Source organism: Pseudopipra pipra, chromosome 11, assembly GCF_036250125.1.
Source record: "Pseudopipra pipra isolate bDixPip1 chromosome 11, bDixPip1.hap1, whole genome shotgun sequence".
Taxonomy (NCBI): Eukaryota; Metazoa; Chordata; class Aves; order Passeriformes; family Pipridae; genus Pseudopipra; species Pseudopipra pipra.
The window spans coordinates 18864075-18884894 of record NC_087559.1 but is presented as its reverse complement, the minus strand read 5'-3'; the positions used below and the strand labels follow the sequence as shown (position 1 = coordinate 18884894).

At 44.9% G+C, this 20820-nt stretch overlaps 1 protein-coding gene across 2 annotated transcripts in view; it reads left to right on the top strand.

The window, feature by feature from the left end:
- Positions 1-1332: 1332 nt before the first annotated feature.
- Positions 1333-20820, top strand: part of EFCC1 (EF-hand and coiled-coil domain containing 1) — a 52486-nt gene continuing 32998 nt past the window's right edge. The window contains exons 1-2 of one of the 2 annotated variants that reach the window (XM_064668030.1): positions 1333-2017; positions 3458-3864. In XM_064668030.1, coding sequence (XP_064524100.1) covers positions 1379-2017; positions 3458-3864 — 1046 coding nt within the window. In that variant the 5' untranslated portion in view covers positions 1333-1378. The remainder of the gene's footprint in view (positions 2018-3457; positions 3865-20820) is intronic. The other variant, XM_064668031.1, reaches the window with a different exon arrangement.

Sequence of the window (20820 nt, the reverse complement as noted above, 5' to 3'; positions counted from 1 at the left end):
TGCTCTTCCATCCAGGAACACCACCAAGACACCCAACTGGAAGCCATAGGTGCTAAGCACAATTTACACTGACAGGTTTATAGCCTGTAAAGATTCTGGCAGCTTTTAAATCAATTAGGTCCATTTGGTAAACATTTTTACAATGAAACTAGTCAGGCCAAAATAAGTTTAGATCGTTGCATTACCTAAACTCTGGGCCCTTGATGCTTTAGCTGGTGTTTGGGGTCAGTGGTTTGATGTGAGTGGGTTTCCACAGTATCTGCTAGAAACATTCAAGGTTTATAGCTTTGTCTTTCCTGCCTCTCTCTGGTGCCACATTACCGGAACATTTTGACCCAAAGGCAATTTCTTGCATTAACAACAATACCAGACTATGAAAAACTCAAGTTCTATAGGTAAACATGGCTATGAGAGTGAATAAGGAATATATGCATCCGATCACTCCTCAAGTTGATAAAAAATACATTACAAGTTATGCATCTCTTCAAACAGGAGGAAAATGGGACCCAGACCTCGTTCACCACTGTGCCCTGTCTGGGCTGTTGATGGGGTCTGTTTGCACCACCCCGACTGTGCCACCGTATTCAAACCTTGGGCACAGCTGGTGCCGCTGTCACCTGTGGCACTCTGGTGGAGGAGCCCTGCTCGTAGCTGGACTCAACAACACAGGTCCTACTCCACAGCCAAGAAGAGACTGAAATCACTGCTTTGGAAAGCTCGGCCATCTGAACCAGTCTAACACTTACTCATCTCTATCACAGAAGACTTAAAAAACACATACCAATATCATAAAGTCACCACATCTACAGAGATGAGGAAGCCTGAGTGAACAGAAAGATGATTGTCTTTTAAGCACGTTAGTTTTGTTAATTTAGTGGAACCACTCCGTTACTTGTCAGACTGGATTCTGCTATCCTATTGCTTTTGCTCGCGTTAAAGAGGAACCAGAGGTACATTAGTTATCAAGTTAGAAACAAACTTGGAACTCAGGCTCGGCTGGAATCCTTTTCCCGACAGACAAACGGAGCAGGGTCGCACCTGCCCGCTCCGCCTGAAGCCCTTTTCCTGACAGACAAAGCCGAACGCGGCTCCCGCAGAGGGGCGAGCCCGGAGCTCCGCGTGGGAACAGCCCGGCCCCTCTCCCGTCCCGCCCCGTCGCGGAGCTGTGCGGGGCTGAGCGGGGCTGAGCGGAGCCGGGTGGGGCTGAGCGGGGCCGGGCGGAGCTGTGCGGGGCCGGGCGGGGCTGAGCGATGCTGAGCGGGGCCGAGGGGGCCGGGCGGGGCTGAGCGGGGCCGGGCGGAGCTGTGCGGTGCCGGGCGGGGCCGAGCGGGGCTTTGCGGGGCGGGCTCGGCCGGGCTCGGGATGCTCGGGGAGTGCGATGGAGCCGGCTGAGGGCTGGGACCCTTACGGGCGGCCGGCCCGGCGCACGCAGTGGCTGGTGAGCGCCCTCGCCTACCACTACGGGCTGGACCGCGGCGTGGAGAACGAGATCGTGGTGCTGGCCACCGGGCTGGACCAGTACCTGCAGGAGATCTTCCACCACCTGGACTGCGCCGGGGCCGGCCGCATCCCCGGCGAGGATTTCCGCACGCTGTGCCAGGTGCTGGGGCTGGAGGAGGCGGCGGAGCCCGAGGAGTGCGCGGGGCTGTGGGACGGGCTGGCGGCCGGGCTCACCTTCCGGCAGTTCCACGCGCGGCTCTGCGGGCTCTTCAGCACCCGGGCGGGCGGGGCCGAGCCGCGCCTGCCGCTGGGCCGGGACAGCGAGCACATCGAGACCCAGATCCGGCTGCGCAGCCCCCGCCGCCGCCGCCGCGGGCACCCCCCGGCCGGGCGGGCGGGCCCGGAGCGGCGGCCGGCGGGGCCCTGCTCCCCGGAGTGCTACGAGGAGATCGTGGCGCTGGAGCAGGCCGAGGACCGCATCGCCAAGCTGGAGGAGGAGAACGGCAGCCTGCGGGAGCTGGTGGAGGACATGCGGGCCGCCCTGCAGAGCAGCGATGCGCGCTGCCTGGCGCTGCAGGTGAGTGCGGCCGCTCCCGCTCCCCTCGCGGAGGGGCGTCAGGCACAACTCCGTTTGCCCGTCAGGAAAAGGATCCCAGCCGAGCCTGAGCTCCAAGTGTGTTTCTGACTTCATAACTAACTTATCTCTGGTTCCTCTTTAACGCGAGCGAAACGACAGCACCGCAGAATCCAGTCTGACAAGTACCGCTTGTGAACAAGTGACTGGTTCAGTCTATTAAGAAAGATGCTGCTCTCTGAAATGCAGTGCTAATAAGCCCTGTGCCCCCAGTGTAATGGATAAAAGAAGTATGGCATAGACCGAGGTTGGTCTTTCATCCTCGGCATTAATTTTTAGCAAAGTTTGGTTATGTGGAGGTTTTAAGGACAAATGTTGCATTTTCACCAGTGTGACATTGTATATGGTTAAGGGATAGGCTGAAAAGCACCCTGCTAAAAGTGTAGGGGACTTCAGGTGTGTAATACCACTCCTCAAGTGCACATGCACGGGCAGTTATATACTGGTTATGCATCATTACAGGGCTTTTTCCTAAAGTCAGAAAGAACTTTTGGGTTCTTACCTGTACAAGCACATGCAGTGTCTCAGTTATAAGTGCCTTGGAGACATTAGAAGTGTGTTTTGTTCAGAGTGTGGTCACGAGAGTTCAGAGCTGGAGCCAGTTCTGCAGACAGGCTGATGAATAGTCTCTGGCTCCTCTGCAGAGCCCCATTAATTCTGGGGCTGGTTCCTGGTGGTTCTGCTGTACTGGCCATACATACTTAGCAGCAGTTAAATTACTCTGGCATGAAATAGCATGGAACAGGCAAAGCAGTGAAGGGCAGAGTTCCCTGGTTGTTCTGATCACGTCAGATTTCCCACTAACACAGCACTCACAGAACTCTGCTCCACGTGTGACACTGCCATTTCCTTGAGCTGGCTGTGCCTCCTCACAATGTCCAGCATGGCAGGTCAAAGCCACTTCTACATTTTCATCTGAAAAGAGAAAGGAAATTAGAAGCAAACACGAAGTCATCAGTCAGAGAACCCAGAAAGAATCAGAAGGCCATAGATGAGAGCTCAAGAACTCCCCCAGCTCGCTTCTACTGAACTCAGTTCTACAACAAACACTTTGACTTAACTGGAAATATTTCTTTCAGAACACTACTTGCCTTCTGAGGACAGATGATAGTAATGACTTTAAAGCTATACAGACACTTGTGCAATAACCTAATAACAAATAGTTTGAAAATTAAATTTACAGATACATATTAAAAACTACTTTCCAGAGAATGTTTCCTTGTCTCTCTATTTCACAAAGGTAAGTAGCTTATTAGTTACTGATCAGCTATATGTGATTGAAAAAAACCTAAGAAACTACAATCCAGAGATTTCAGTCTTGATAAAATGTCAGCTGCTTTGGACACAATGATTTCTCCTGCTTTCTGCTCCTGGTCGTTGTAGGTGGGACTGCGGAAGAGCCATGCGAACCACAGGGAAGAGGGGACCTGTTCCATGGGGAGTAAGAGACCATTACCACAGAACCACTCCCAGAGCAAGTGCCTCCAAAGTGTCCTGAAGGAAATGGAGCTCATCCGGAGCTCCAGGGATGGGCAAATCGAAGAAGCGATCAGGTTCAACCAGGAGCTGGAAAGGGAGCTGAGGAGCTCCCAGGAAGCCCTGGTCAGTCTGGAGGACTGCAACCGTAACCTGAAGAGGGAACAGGCAGAGATGAGGAGGAAGGTGGAAGAGGCGAGACACGCCGTCCTGAACAGCCTTGGCAAAGTGAGGGAGCTGGAAGTGAAAGCCAACGAGGTGCCACGTCTGCAAACACACATCCAGCAGCTGGAATCGGAACTGCAGCACTACAGGTAAGTCCGAGTCCATCAAAAGGGCCTATAAAATCACAAAGTTAGTTTGAAAATCACTGGTTGGGGCTTATTAAATGTCTCCAGGTACATCTTGTAAAATCTAGCCAGAGGGAAATTAGAAGCTGCTTGTCCATTTTCTTGGTAGGCATCCATAAGAGAGCTGGCAGCGTTCAGGGGGAGGTAGGCCAAAGTAAGGGTGCTGATCTGCAGAGAGCTGAAGTTACTCCTCAAACACACAGCAACAGGACTCAGTGGTGTCTCAAAAGGACATCATAATGCTTCAAGAAAGCCTAAAACAAATTGCTGACACCCCTTCAGAAACCATTTCCAACACACTTCTTTCTTTCACCCTATTTCCTGCTCATTAGGTCACATCCAAAGCCAGCTGTAAGCAGATGGCTGACACTCCATGTCTTGGGAAAGCTCTTCAACTTGTCATAGGAATTGGGGGAAAGCACACAGGGCCAACTTTTGGCCAGTGGTTTTAAACTCTGCTGTCTTCACTGCTGCTTCTCTGACAGAATAGGTAATACTCCAGAAGAGAGAAGCTGAAACTTTCCTGAATCCACAAAATAATATAGAGGGAATCTCAAACAAAAATACATTATCCAACTAAACTCCACTTTTGTAATAACATAAATAAATGTTTCCAAAAGTCAGAAAGTTGGTCATGAATTTAATAGTTCACTGGTTTTGTTGCTTTTTGTCTCAGACGAAACTTGGACTCATTGATGGTTATTAAGTGTGTTAGGCTTTTCTGCCCAAGTTTCAAATTGACCTATGGATTAACATCTAATTTAAATTTTCACTGACCCAAAGCAAAGGCAATATTTATATATATTTTTACTAACTGTACTAAAGCTAGTATTTTAATACATTGTCTATTCTGAACTCCTTGTCTCTTCTTAAACTTACACTTCCTCTGTTTGCTTATAAGAAGAGTTCATAGTGAGTTATTTGTGGCATCGTAGCTATTGTACTGTTTTATGAAGTGAGGAAATTCTAAAAATAACCGTTTTATCCAGTGTCTTTCTTTAAGCATTGTGCATGTTAATACCTGTGTGGTTGTAGAAGATAAAAGCATTTATTTAAACATCTGTAGGATTTAAAAAACACTATGAGGGCACGTAATGTCCAAGGTGACTGTCAGGGATATCTAGATAAATGAGAAAACTCTTCATGTTAGGGAGGATCACACTACTTGTCTAGTCTCATGTTCTCCCTGGCATGAGCACCAAAGACTTCTTGTCCTGCAGAATTGCTTTTCCCAAGTATGATGAAGGATAAAAGAATCCCCTTTGACAGGTAGAGATGAATGAGTTGAAGGCAAAAAGGAATGTCAGCTGGGACTTGCAGAGCAGGAACTTTATGGGTTACATCAAAACATACACTGTGAGTTTAAAAATGTAAATTACATGTTCCTTGTCAGATAACCTTAATTTGTAATATTTATTTTTAAATTGCATGCTAATTTAAAGGGAGTGTAAAGCTCAGGAATGGTGCTGGACTGACCACTGGGGAACTACACCCCTTTTTAATCCCGGGGTACATTGACCAGGCCAGTTCCCACCCTTTCAGATTCCCTTTTGGCCACAAAGCACTTCCATCTCCCCATCCATGTAATACAGCTCTTGGATCCAGCACTTTCAGAGGCACTTCATGAGGACTGTGGCTTGCATGCCTGTGGTCATATTCCACAGTAACTGGAGTGCCATCATTCCTCACATTGCACGGGTGGCACAGAGGTGTTTCATTTTGGTGGGGCAGAGCTCAGGGTTGCTGTGGGGAAGGACACCAGCTGTCCCTGCCCCACACAGCCTCTGGCACCAAGGCTTGTCCCACTCCCTTGCCCTGCTCACACTCGTGCTGCTCACCCCACAAACTCCTCCTGCTCCCAGGGAGTCCCCTCCTGTCTGCAGAGATCCAGACCCGCGGTGCAGCCCGGGTGAGGTGCTGGGAGTGCTGCTGAGGGGAAGCTGCTGAGTTGGCCGAGGTGTGGAGATGGAGGGAGAGCTGCTGTGTCCCCCGACTGTCCCTGGTGTTATGGCAGTGTTATCCAAGTCAGTGTGTGCTGAAGTTGGTACTCCATTGAGCTTTCTCCATTGCCAGGTGCCACACAGAGTCTGGACCAGGATCTAGGCTTGGCAAGAACTAGTGCTGCGAGGTAGCAGTGGAGAGAAGGGGATGGGGATTTGAGTATCCTGTAGAGAGCATTTAAGATTGCAGGGGTGTCTCCTGAGAATTCACCTTAACTGGCTTGTTCTGCCACAGGTTTGCTCCAGCTAAAGGCTCATTCCTTATAGAGAGGATCATGTTTGAGTCCAGTCTATGAACTTTACATGCTGCTCCTATTTATAGTTCCATATTATTAAAGGAAATTCAGTGTCTGAATACAGAAGGGTTTAGAAAGTCAGGCAAGTCCCATTCTTATGCAGTGATGCCCAGGGAGTTATTCTCATTTTGTACTGAGGCACTTGATTTCATTTTCCCAGGTATAGTTCTTTTCAATTGTTCTTACTGAAGCTCAGCAGTTCCATTTATGGATTATTTCTCCAGTGTCTCAGGATGCTATTGGGACTAACCTCCAAACTGCTCATTCCCCCCCAGTTTGGAGTCCATTGCACACTTGTAATTTCTCCTTCAAAAGCTGGGAGCCCAAATGAACACACTGGTGAGGTCCCAGGACAGATTCTGGTGGCCTTCCCTTGATAGACTCTATCTGAGGACAAATCATTACCAGCTATTCCCTAAATTCCCTTTTTTTCCCACTAAGTTTTGCTCCAGCTCAAGGGGACACCATCCATGTATTCTAATGTAGTCTTATGACTTATAAGTATTGTTTATAGGAATGCCACATATAACAATGTTACTACAATTAAAATGTCACATCTACTCCTTCTTTTTATCCATTCAGCCATTTCCCCTGTCAGAAAAGGAAATTAGATTGGTTTGACATGAATTGTTCTTCCCAAATATAAGTTGGCTCTGTTTTCTATACTACATTGTAGGTGGCTTAAAAATTGATCACTTAATAAAGTTTATGGATTCTTTTTCTCTTTAATAGCATTGGAGAGAATAAAAGAATTTAACAACCTTTTTTTTTTTTGATCTCAGTGTAATAAATAAAAAGAAAGGTCATTTAGAATTGAAATACACTTCATAATAGAGACGTTCACAGAGGGCTTATGTTGCTGCATTAATCACAGCGGAGTAATTACATAGGTCAGTGGAAAGGGTCATAAAATACCAGAAATGCTTCCCATATGCATGGTCTGTCTCCCGAATTACTTAATTATCCATCAGCATTTATATGTGTTAATGAGTAGGAATCCTTTATGCATGGAATGCAGAGGCTTGTTTCCTCCCCTCATATTCTCCTATAAATATCAAGATTGAGGCTTCTGGCATAATTTTCTCCATTTATTTATTTCATCAGTGTTAAATTTTTTTAGAAACTTATGCTTTAGGTTATCTTACTTTGGAAATAGTTCTACTTTTCTTTCAGGAGACAGTGCCCTGATCTTTTCAATAGTTTCTCAGGTTGTCATTTATTCTGTAAAATATAACAGGATGGACCAAATCAATAATCCAAGAACAGGAGAGGAATATGGAAATATTCCTAACTGGTACAGAATCAGCTCCATTAAATGAAGAAAGAAAAGCCCTAGGAAGGAAACACTAATGCATAAAAGAAGGTGTCTATAGCAGGTTATTTCCAGTTGGAATGATAATGCATGCTTTATACTTAGGCATTCTAGAACTATTCTATTTTAAAAATTAGACAGTAAATAAAAAAAATCTGGACTATTTCTGCTTGACTATTGTCATCAATACCAATTATTTGCTGGTTGTGAGGTGAAACGTGGCAAGTTGTTTTGGGTGGCACAAAACTTGAACGGAGGCAGTGGGTGTTCATGTGCTGGATCACACAAAAGACTGGACAGACCTGCAGATGATAAATATGTCTTTGGCCAAGAGCAGTGACAGGCAGGGAGCAGGGACTGATGGCAGTAGGAATGAGGACAGTCAGGGAACTGAGCTCATGCAGAGTAAAATGAAATGTTGCTTTGCAGAACCTCATCTGTAAAAGTGCTCAGATTGTTTGGGATGAACTCATGTCATCTCATTTTATGCTTGTACAGGTTATTGTTTTCTACTTAGGACTGTGAGAAGTTATGTATTGCATAGAAGTCTGCCAAAAAACCACAGAACTTCAAGTTTTTAAAGAAGTTAATAGTAACAGGTGAATATGTTATCATCATCTGAAGCTTAGACTACTGGCATGTCTCATAGTAGAATTGTAAGCTAAGCAAGCAAATCAGATTACTCTCATTGGGAACACTTTAAAGGAACTTTAAACACTTTAAAGTTTGATTTCCCAAAAAGGGATAACGGAGGATATTGTTACATATGATAGAGAGAACGGTACAGAGCAATTTAAATACATTACCTTGGCATTGAAGAAAATGTGTAGCATCTCTTTCTATGGAAGGGGTAGTTTTATTTTAAATGCAAGTCTCTCAATGCTTCCCATAATAACAGCAAACCCTTTACTTCAAATCCATTCGAATGAATGCATTTATCCCCAAGGAAGCCTGTACTTGTGTGCTGTGCCGTTGGAAGTGTAGCCAGTTACACAGTGTTTATTATTGGGAGGCTTTCCCTGCCTTCTCCCTAAATCCTCCTTTTATCTGCCTGGCCTTATTTGCTGTGTGGGGAGTAAATCACTGGAGCACAATGGCAGTGCCACACGCGGGGCACTGCCCGTTCCCGGTGTCCAGGCTGCTCCCACAGCCCTGTTCCTCAGCAGCCCTGGCACACCCTTCCTGGGGAGGGAGAGGTGAAGGTTCAGAGCAGCCCTGCAGGGACAGAGCACAGTCCCAGCCAGGGAGTTGTTCTGTGCTCTCCTGCACAGCTGCCTGTTAAAGCTGTCTCCTCCCCCCTTCTGTGCAGAATTTGCATCATTCTGACCCCTCCTGTACCAGAGAGGTTATTTTCTCCCCAGAGGGTGTGTATTCAGTGTTTCTGCAGCCTTGGATTAGTGCCTGGACGTTCAGCCAGCAGCTTGATGGCCCCGCAGTGACAGCTGTGCACCTCCCTCCTTGCTCTGGCTGCCCTGGCTTTAGATAGTCTTTCCCCAAGAAAATACGCACAGACTTTCTAGGTGATCAACATATTATCTATCTCGACTTAGCCAGCCAAATAGAAGGATTAATTTCGTACACAAACATAACTTTAAAGAAAAAAGTTACTCCCACACCCCTTTCAAACCCAAGGACTGGACTGCCCATCAAAGGCTGGGCCCCTTGGAAAGCACATCCCCCCCAGCAGTCACTGCCTCCCTGTCCCTGCAAGACCCAGCAGCAGGCACGGTCTGGGCCATCCCCAGCCCTCACTGCACCCCTCTGCCTTGCAGCACCTCTCCCCTCCAGCCCCAGCAGGGTGGCACTTGCTGCCCAGGCCCTTGTGCCTGGTGGTCCCATGGCTGGGGACAGGCCACCAGTGCCCCGTGCTGCTGCTGGAGCAGGGCAGAGAGCTCAGAGCTGCATTAACCTCCGTGCCACCCTGGGACAGACCCTGGCACTCCAGAGCCCCCTGCACCGAGATACAGGCACAGCAGAGTGGCAGTGGAGGTACCAGCTTGGACAAGACCAGGGTATGCATCCCTCTGGACCCAGAGCCAGCTCCCAGCAGTACAGGAGAGCTGCTTAAAGCAATTATTTATCACCAAGAAAAACACACCACTAGGCCAAGAGTCTGTAGCCTCCTGTCACACGAAGTGTCACAGCTCAGGATAAACCTCCCTGGGGACAGTTCCCTGTTGGCTGCACAGCCACACACTGGTCCTCTCCTTGGTTCTTAAGCAAACCTGACACATATGTAGCCCCTTCTGTGCTCAAGAGCACCTGCAGGAAGGGGCCTTGCCCAGAGCACTCCAGTTTTCCCACTCCATGTGACCAAGCTGTGCTCTGCTCATACACTCTGAGATCAGAGCTGCTGGATCCATCAGCATTCCTTTGCTTCTAGGAGTAACAGGAACATACTGGGCAATAAATCTACTGCATGGAAGTTGGCCAGACCTCCCTAACAGAGGCTTTGAAGGGCCAGGTGCATTTTTAAATTTATTTTTTCTTCAGGTCAGTTTTATGTAAGACCAAGTAGTAATATGTAACCTCAAAGTGTAACCTGTGGTTTAAACGTGGGGTATTTATGTTTTATCTCCCTGGATGTCACAGATATTGACAAAAATCCAAAGTAAAACCACCAGGGCAGGATCCTGAGAGGACCAGAGTAGTGACAAGTGCTTCAATCAGGCACTTAAACACACACAGTGTATAAAGTAGTTAAGGACTCCACTGAGCTCCTCCAGAGAGAAAATTAAAACAACTCAACCACTCGTATCTCATGTGGGTTTAGCACACGTCATTTTTGTGTCCTTTCACATAAGTGACTCTGCAAACCAAGCACTGCTGATCATCACTCAGGCACAGGCAGAGAATTCTGCATTCTTTTAAACTTTTTTTTCTGCTGGAGGAATAAAAGGGAAGAAATTCAGTTTTTTATTTTCTTCATAAAACTTGAAAATCACTTCATGAAAATGAGAAGTTCTACTAAAGAAATAGGAAGCGATTATTCACTTTTTGCTCTTCATCTCACTTTCCTTCAGAATACAAACCAGACAAGGTAGTTTGTAAGATATATGCTGACGACCCAAGTTTTCAAACAGATTAAGCTAATTTGTCTTGCTAAAATAGTCTGCTCTCAGAACATGGAAGGATTAATGATCTGCAGGAGAGGAGGCCTTATCTCTTGAATACATCCCAAAACAGACAATGATGTAACAAGATGAGCGAAGTCACCCTTTGTTTGAGAAAAATTAGTGGATGTTAAGCAAAACAAAACCCAAATTCAACAAAAAGCCTTTTAAATTTATTTACTGGGGGAAAAAAAAGGATGGAATCATGAAATCTGGACCAGTGCACTCAAACCTGTCCTTTGATTTGCAGGTAATATGTTCTGTCTCAGCAGCTTGCTCCAAACAGGTGTCTGATAGAGTTGGCCACCCAGAGAAGGGAATACCAGATGTACAGGCAACTATTCTACTTCATCATAACTTCTGTTCTCAAAGAGCAGCTCTATGTAATATAAACACTAAATCATCTGGAGACCTGGGAAAATATTTAGAAAGTAAATTAATTGACTCCATGACTTTGCTGGGAACTTGCCATAATACAAACCCATAGCCAAGCAAAGTTCTTAAACCCCATCCCCAGGATAGCACAGCCAAGATCAAAAGACTTTAAATACCATCATGTTCCTTAGGAACTGCCAGGAACTGAGGGAGACAGGCAGTATTTAAAACTGCCTGGACTCTGAGCAGGTTGGGGGGTGAGCTGATAAATGTCACTGGGGTGAAGAAATACAGTAAAGGCAATTTCTGTACTTTCAGTGACATGGTTATTTAGCAGTCCTGCAAATATTTGTTCATTTTACTGCTCCCCAGAGTCTGGATTCCTGTTCAATCACTGCCCATGTTTACTGTACTTTCTCTTCCCTTCATTCTCCAGTGTATTTTTTCAACTTTATCAGCATCTCATCTCCCTGCTGAGCAGACTGATTAAAATCCAGATTGGTCTTTGCCTCTCTCATGAGTGCTTTATGGTATTCTCTTTGTGATACCTGGCATTTCCCTGGCACTCTGTATCTCAGCTGTCCAGAGCTGCAGCCACTGAAGCAGCCCAAGGAAAACTGTAGTCACAACCTAAGGATAATGCTGCCCTCAGACCAGAGAAACAGCTGGAAAATAATGCCCTGAACCATGAGTAAACCTGATTAAATGCATGTGATCCTAAAGATTCGCATTCTGAGATAATCCCAAATTGGATTTGCAATTGGAAATTCAAACACAGACTGAGATTTGGGGGGAAGAGGGGAAGGAGGGCAGGGGGAGGAGCTGGTCAAAGTATTTGCTTAGATCCATTATAGAGAAGAGATATCCAGCTGGCAGCAGGGTTGGAAGTACATGGTCTTTAAGGTCCCTTCCAACCCAAACCACTCTGTAATTCTATGATATTTTCACAGTTCCGGATGTGAAACTATCTGTGTGCTCCAGTCAAGCAACCTGAAAGTTGTGAATTACATCAAGAGACTGGCTTTAGTTCAGAGACCATCTTTTATCTTTGAAAAAAGGAATTCTGTATACATTTTTATAGCTTTTCATAATGCCCATCTGAAAATCTGGCAAATTCTGATAAAAGTGAATAAATATCCCTTCAAGGACCACAAAGGTGCAGCTCAGCTTTAGAGAAAACAGCATGGGCTGAAGCTTGACAATTATTGCAGGTATCTGTATCCCAGGGTGCTGCCTGTGTTCTGTTCACCATTTTACATTGGAAAGTACTCTATAAAACAGAAATGGTTGGTCAATAAGTGCCAGATATCAGCTCTGAGCACAAGACATCTTTAGAAATTCACTTCTGCGTAACAAGTAACCTCAGCCTTCACAGCATCGTTCTTAAAACCACGTGAAAAATGAGGTGTAGAGGCTGTGATTGACTGGGTGTTGCAGTCCCTCCTTGTTTGGGGAGAAAAATATTCTCTGAAGGGTGTCTGAGCTTCCAGTGCTAATTGCCATCACAGCACACATCGTCCATTCCAGGAGCAGAGGTGCCGAGGGTTTTAGGGATCAGATTTCAGTGGGAAGCGCCCAAACCTTTCAGTGAATGTCCAGAATGAAAATCAGGCCCTGTGCTTTGTTTGGTGAAGAGTCTCTGTTCACAGCAGAGTGTTTCAGGGAAGGTTCATGATATATAACACTAAAATTTCTGCTATTCACAGCACGTCTGCTCTGCTTCTGCTCTCTGTACTCGACCCCATCACATGTCCTTGGCATTCATTTATGTAACATGAAAGTATGGGGAGATCAGCCAGGTTTAAAGCACTGCACTGGCAGGTTTAAGCTGAGCTCCAGGTACAGTATTGTCACAGTCCTGAAGCTGGTAGGTCTAAGGGGCACTGCTTAGCAGAAAATTACACAACAGAAATAGGAGCCATGCTTATGAAAACTGCAGGAAAAGAGGTTATGTCCCCACTTTTGTGGCAGCAAACGGGAGAAGGTGGCATTTCCAGCAGGACTCCTGCAGGTGGGGGTACCCCTGTATTTTGGGTGCATCAGTGGGGGGTCACCCAGGGAGCCCAGTCTGGCCCTGCACCAGCACAGCACTCTGAGCACCCAGAGGGCACAGCACAAACACCTCCCTGGGGTGAACTCACCCTGCACAGCACGGGCACACCCTGGGAGGCACAGAGCTCTGAACAGTCTGTGCTGCAGGACAGAGTGCATCCAGGGGCTGTTTGTAGTGCTCTGGTTCAGTGACCTGACAGATAATAAATGAGGTAAACAGAGGGGCTGCTCACACCTATAGCTCTGCTCTGGTTTCATGTAGACCCAGGCAAAGTACTCAGGTCATCCTCCAGAAGTGTAGTTTGGGAACTGTTTAAACTAGTTGCATAGTTATTTAGGTTACATCAGGCAAGATTTCACATAGACAAAAATAAAAGGAAAAGCAGAAAAATGGTGGCATTTTATTTCGATGCTTTCTTGATGAATTGTTTTGATTTTTTCTATCTGAATGACATTAATAAATCAGATTTCAAAATATCACTTTAAGACACACAGAATCAATACAATGAAATATTTCATTTTGGTTCCATGTTGAGGAGACAGTTTCCTTAGATGAAAAATACTTTTTCCTCAGATTTCTAAGTCAACCAAACAAACCCAACCAACCAACCAACCAAAAACCCAAAACCAACTAAACAAAAATTTGAACTATTATAAGCGAAAGTTAGAAGAGAAGCTGGTCCTTATTCTGAAAGATCTGTGTTTCCATTAATGAATCTACATGGGTTTGCCTAATTTCCAAAACTATCCACATTTCCAAGAGACAATTCCCTCAGCAGAGGAAAAAGAATAAGAAAACCAAAAGTAAGAATGCTCTTAGCTTATACTGTCAGCAAGAATGTGGCTGTGCTGGGGCCTGGCTGGGATGTGATGGGTTTTTCAGGAGAAGTCTTCCAGCTGTGAAATATTCCCAGCCCTGGCAGGATATTCCTGGGTAAATGCACTACAAAAGACCTTCCAGTGCAGCCAGGGCTTGGTATTTTTCAGAAAAGTTATGATTAATCTCAGAACTACGTACCAGGTTTATTCTTGTGCTGTCTGTCTTACTCTTGCTACTTTTCCCTCTGTCCCATTGTTCCCTGCCTGCTTTGCTCTCTTTGGTTTGGGTTTTTTCAGTCATCATGATTTACAGTTTCCAAATGATGCCTCAAATGCATTTAAAAATAGGAATCTTTAAAAAGGAAATAAGTTTAAGGCTTTTTAGGTAAATACTATGCAGTATATGAATGATCTAAGCTCAGAATTCATATCAGAAAAATCATCATTAAGGATCTAAGATCCTGAGAGTTCTGAGGTGTTTAGACCTGTACTTCACATAATTCAGAGGAACTGTCAATCTCTAAGGATTGGCACTTCCTGTGAAGTATTAAAAGTCACTTATATTTAAATTGCAGCTCTCCAACCTTATCAGTTAATGCTCTGCTTCTGCAAACAGCAATGTCTTGCATCAAACAAGGCTTTTCTTCTAGTTAGGGTATAGGTTGTTTATAATCTAAATTATCTCTTTATTAAATTATATTCTTTTTAGAACAGAAAATTATTAATGCTGGAAAGGCAACAATTATTTCTTCCTCTTCCAAGCAGAGTGAGCTTTTCCATGGCAGGCTCCCATGGACTAGATAAATTCATGGAGCTCTGCTTTGTGAACGAGTGCAGAAGTCACCAGCAGGTAATTGATGCTTTGCTGCCTCATGTGCTCAAGTCAAAACTTTAATTCTATTGATCTGCATTCACCTGTCATTATATATAGGAAGCAAACAGCAAACAAGCTCTAAACAAAGCAGTGGCTCCATTGCAGAGCCCACAAAGACACCCCAGTTTATCTGTGAGTGCCTGCAGGGCAGAGCTGAACCTCCATCCTTCCCTTCCCGGGGCTCGGGGAAGAAAGGAAAGGCCGTGGGGAGCAGGAGGGGGAAGAAAGAGCAGTTCTGCTCATTACCCTAAAAAAGGAGCTGTCAAAGCATCACCTTCCTTCCTCCTCCCTGCCTCGCAGCCCTGAGCGGGCCGGGCAGGAGAGCTTTCAGTGGAGCAGGGGTGAGTGCTGGAGCTGCCCAGGCTGTGCGGAACAAAGCGGGCTGTGCGGAGGGGAGGGGGCGGCTCTGGGGATCCTGCCCGTCCCTGGGCCCCGGGCACACAGAGACCCCTCCTCTGGCAGCTCTGACCTGCCCGGGGGGCCTGCCTGGAACAGGCAATGGCAGCGCCTGGATGTCCATCGGTGCTCCAGGGAACAGGACCCTCGGGATGAGGATCCGAGCTGTCCTCATCGGGGTCAGAGCCCTGGCTCACACCCAGCGGCGGTGCTGCCCCAGGAGGGGCTGTTTGAACTCGGCTCCGGGCTGGAGGGAGCGGAGTGGCATCTCCAAAGGCAGGACGGGCTGAGCCGGGAGGGCTGAAGGACAGACAGACACCAGGGACTGTGCTCTTCCAAAGGCAGGGTTATGGAGCATCCAAGGACAGACAGACACCAGGGACTGTGCTCTTCCAAAGGCAGGGTTATGGAGCATCCACGAGTTCAACCTGCAGAGGCCCCAGTTCACTTTCAGCTGATCCTCCTGCTCTCCTTCTTTGCCTCTTCCCCCCAGAATCTCAGTCTGTGTTTGAATTTCCAGTTTGGGATTATCTCACAACACAAATCTTTAAGATCTGATGCATTTATTTTTGATGAAGTTAAGCAGACCAAGGCTTTTGAATTTTGGTTTGTGTTTTAACCAAGCTTAAAATGAAGCAATTCTTCAGTAACACAAGTCCTCCCAGGACCCTGGGAACATGTGCTGCTTTGCCATGCTTTGCAAAAATGCATAATTTTTTTCCGTTTTTTCCATTACTTTATAAGTGAAACTGTAAACCCATGATCTGTCCCAGAATATAACTTATAAAGTGCCAAGTCAGTGCTATAAAACAGGTGTAAAGAAGTTTATGTGGCTTAGATTGTGTATCCTTAAATTTAAAGGGCCTTCTCTCCCTCCTTGATTAAACAAATGGAAAAAGAACTTGGTGGATGATGTGCATCATATATGTATTATGGATTTTATATTTAAAATATTAATTTGTGCTTAAAAAAACGGTTTAAATCCATGATATATCAGGATGTTTGTGTCTCATTAAACACACTGCAGAAGAGACCATCATTCAGAGGTGAGTTTGAATTAATCTCTGGAATTAAAAGCAGGAAAGTTCCAGCTCACTAATTTGATTCATGTCTCCACTAAAAATGCATTTGAATCACAAAGCTTGGATTCAGATCAGAATATCCACTGAGGAGGAGCTGGATATGTAACTTTGATTTTATCCTAATTCCAACCATGACTGGTAGTCTGGAAACATATTTTCTTGGGGCTGTATTTTATTTGGGGAAATAGGCTTTATATCACATGGTAAGGAAAGCTACAATAATGCGATTATAATTTGATTTTTAGGTAAAATACAACTGAAAATAAAAATTTTAAAATTACTCAATTAGTCAAGGTGTGAAAAAACCAAGATCAGCTGTGAAGAATTGCAGAATAATCTTAGGACAGTGAGTGACCACATAAATGAGAACTGATGCATTTTAGGGTCAGGGCAGGAAATGAAACCAAACCCAATCTCAAACAGCACTTCCAGCTTCAGTGGAACAGACACAGTGATGAACTCAGAGCTTATAACTGCTGAAGAATTATACCTTTGAGCTGTGTAACTCTAGGAATGTATCATCTGTTCAGTTAAGTTGCAGGGAGGAAAGGAAATATAAAATATTAACATTTATTACAAAATGAACAGAGAACAATACAAAGAAAATAATTACACACATTCACAGAACACCTATATCAGAAAAAGGAGATCATGAGCCTTTCACCTAAAACAATGAAACTGGAAGAGGCATAGAAAAGGCAACAAGTGTGAAAAAAGGCATGTGCACGTGTGAAAGAGAGGGAGTTGAGGAGAGAGGTGAAACGGATCTGCAGAATTTTCCTGAAGAAGATGGATGGGGAAGAACTGTTCAGTCTCTCGTGTAGGAACTCTGACTCAGCACATGAGAGCAGGAGGCAGGTTCAAAGCAGACAAAAAAGTGACTCTTACCCAGTGGATCCCCCAAGCCATGGAGCAGCTTCCTGCAAGGTGCTTGGCTCCAGGAAAGGTTACAGCTTTAAGGGAGCAGCTCAAATACCAGTTAAAAACACCTCTTAGCAGGTGAGAAATACAAAGGTGGAATCTCCACCTGAGTCCCCATGGGAATGACTGCAGTCCTGCAGAGTGCCAGGGATGCCCAGGTACATGAACAGCAGGGGAAATGCTTCTGTGTGTTGGCTTTGAGCTTTCCATGTACAAAAAATGACAAAATAAGGGTTTGACTGTAGAAGTGGTTTCCTCTGCAGGAATCCCAGGCTGCTGCTCTGAGAAGCAGGCTTGTGTCACATCTGCCACTGCAGAGGACCCATGATCTGAGCTCAGCTCTAACTCAGACTTCAGACCAGATCTTAGGATGCTTGTCCTTCACACCAGTTTCCCCTTCTAAAACACTATTATCATGACCACAGCAGTAGGCAGCTGTTGCCCACATTACTTACTGATTCTACAATTCCCTTCAGATAGAAAAACATGACTTACAAGCTTAGAGATGCTGTTGAATTCTTTTGCAGCAACCACCTCGTTTAGATGCACAAATATCACTGATACCTGGAGATTAGAGGGGTTTAAAATGGATTAACTGTGACTCTGCTAAGAAGAACCTCTGAGCTACAGAGATAAACATCAGCCAGAGTTTGGGAAAACCTCTGAACCCTCCAGTCCAGCGTGAGAGCCAAACTCTGAACTCAGCTCCAGACAAAACTCCCCCCTCTCAGCAGCCTCACTCAGGATTTCTTGCCCACCCCTCAGGATTAGATAGCTGAAGAGTCCAACCAAAATCTAGTCTGACAAAAGCCTGCACAAGTCCCTGCCTTTAGGTCAGGCTTTGCCATCCCAGACGCTGCCCAGGGATCCCATTGTCCAGCCTCCAACCACTTCATTCATTCCCATTCAGCCCCCTGGGCTTTCCTGCTGGGCTGGGAACCAGCACAGCCATTCAATGGAGATGTCAGGTTTTGTGTAACAGACAGCCAGGCCAATATTGCAAGGAGTCTTTTTATCCCTTTGTGCCCACAGCAAAATTTAATCTGAAAAGGCAGGCTTAGTGTTTCTGACATGCTGGCACAGCAAATATTTCCCCACATAATTGTTAAAGATCATTTGTCAGAGTGCTGGCCCAGTGGTTACCAACACAGCTGAGATCTGGGGGCAAGCAGAGCATTTCCAAAATACTGTGTGTTTATCAGAAAGAAAGTATGGACTTTAATATTTCCATTCATTTGCCCTTCGTGCTGGTTGAGGTCAGTTGGTATTTGTCTGTTCACATTTTCTCACTTCAAGTTGCTTGATATGTGCATATATATGGAATATTAAGGATTCTGTTCAATAATGCAGAGGGCTGTGTGATACCTGTGTGATACCATTCCCCATGTGTGAGGCAAGTGCCTCACCTATATCTGCCCATAAAGGCATGTTAAACTTGGTTTCTCACGCTCTGTTGGGCCTGTCAGGGAGAGAAAATTGTGTTCTGGAACCCTGGAAAGAGGGATTTTTCTCATTTCTAGTCCAGGTAGTCCTGAGATAGAAACACAACATTATATCTCCTTGAAAAAAAGGGAAGAAGTATTAGTGGGGAATCCTCTTTTCCCTTCAAAGCCCTGCAAGGATATAAGAACAGCCTGACTGTACCAGTGGAAGAGAACCAGGCAGGGAAGCTGGGCTGTAAAACACAAAGCTTAAGCAGATTACATGGCACGAGTTATTAACTGCATGGCATTGCATTATTCACTTCAAACATGAGCAAAGCCCTCCTCCCAAACTTACACCAGCAGCATTGCTTTGGGATACAAAGAGCTGGATTTCCAACAGTGCTGCTGCTCCCACAGAGTGGGCTTTTGTTAGTACATATCCTACAACCCTCCAGCTGCACCATTAGACTTATCTCAACCATTGGAATAACTCATGTCCCCAGAACAATTTAAATGGTTTAAATGGTCAGATGAGAAAGTAACTTCGTGAAATAGATCTTATTACTTTGTTCTGTGCAACTGTGGCCCAGGACTTATGTATGTTTTGAACTCTGACATTCATATCTGTTTTCAGAAGTCTGTTATTATAGGGGTTACTCTGTCCTTGCCAGAACCAAAGATATAAAATACAGGCTATATCCTAAATATTTTAGTCCTAGATAAATGTATATGTGATAAAGGAGCATGATGAAATTACCTGTTTAGATTATTAAGAAAAATCTCATTGAAAAATCTATTCACATCAATGTATGTGTCTTGGAGAAGACTGTGTGCTATGAATTCTAGAGAACTCCATCATGAATATCAAATACAGACAATTTAAAAAGGAAACGATGATTTAGAAGAGTTACACTTGGACTAGATGATGGCTGTAGGTGTATTCCAACAGAACTATCCTATTCTACAAGGAGAATTTGTCAGTTTTTTAAGCATTTTAAGCACTGTAGTTTCCCCTTTCAGGAAATTTAGTTTTTAAAAATAAACCCTGCTTAATCAGATTTTGAAGTTTCAGGTCTAATCCCCACCAGGGGACAGGGGAAGTTTTCCTGTAAGGACTGCTTTGTGCTTTTGACTTAAGAGACTTTTCTCCCATTGTTATAGGTGCTATGCTGGCAAATAAGTATAAAAACATAAATCTATAAATGGTAAAAAGTTGCAGGTACTGAATCCTTGGAAAGCTTCTAATGTCTAGAAAGTGAGTATCTTTCAAGCTGGCATCTCATGAGTGTGTTAAGACTTTTCAGCTTAGATTTTCTCCTGTAATAATGTAGTGCCATGAGCAGTCCATGAGAGCAGCACTGAACAGGGCAGCACCAGCAGAACTCATTCAAAATCCAGTTTTCTTCACAGAAACCAAAACCCCCAGAACAAAGGCTGTTCTGGAAGCAAAACTTTGCCTGCCTAGATGCAGTATTAGTAAAACTTTGCCTGCCTAGATGCAGTATTAGTAAAACTTTGTCTGCCTAGATACAGTATTTCCAATTCAGTGGACCATAGCGAGAGACTATGAGAGCTTGGAAGTAGTAAAGACAATTCCTTCTTTAATCTTCTGTGAGACCTCTGGGACCCTTTGATGCACTGGACTTCAGTATAGTGTAGTTATATTCCAGAGCCAGGAGTGGAGGTGGCCTGTCCAACAGGAACTCAGCAGGAATTACAGCTGGGGACCCCCAGAATGTCCCAGGCTGGACCTGCAGTGTGCAGAGAGAGCCAACAGTGAGTAAGAATGGGCACTCCCCACAACTTAACCACAGCAACATCATTCTTCATGGGGAGGAATAATGCTGTCAAAATTAATAATACAGCCTTGTGAAATGGGGAAAATGTTTAAATACTCAGAAAAGCTTTTACATATCTATAAGGATAAGATTTTATATGTCAATTAAAACACTACAGAAGTCCTTATCTATAGTCTGTGTGTGAAAACATCAAAATACTGATTATTGGAACCTGGCAAAAGATTGCTCAAGACTTGTTTTGTGTCTGTCTTTCTTTTTGTGAAGCACCCACTATAGCTCCCTGTCAGAGACAGGACAGTGGGCAAGATGAAACTCTAAGCATATTGTTCCTAATTTCTTCTTACATCCATTTAAAGGTCAATATATTTTTGTAAGCCTTACATTTTGTTTGGATTTCTGTAGCTTGTATGGACTGGTGATGTAACATCATGAGTCATACTCAAACCAGGCTCTGAGC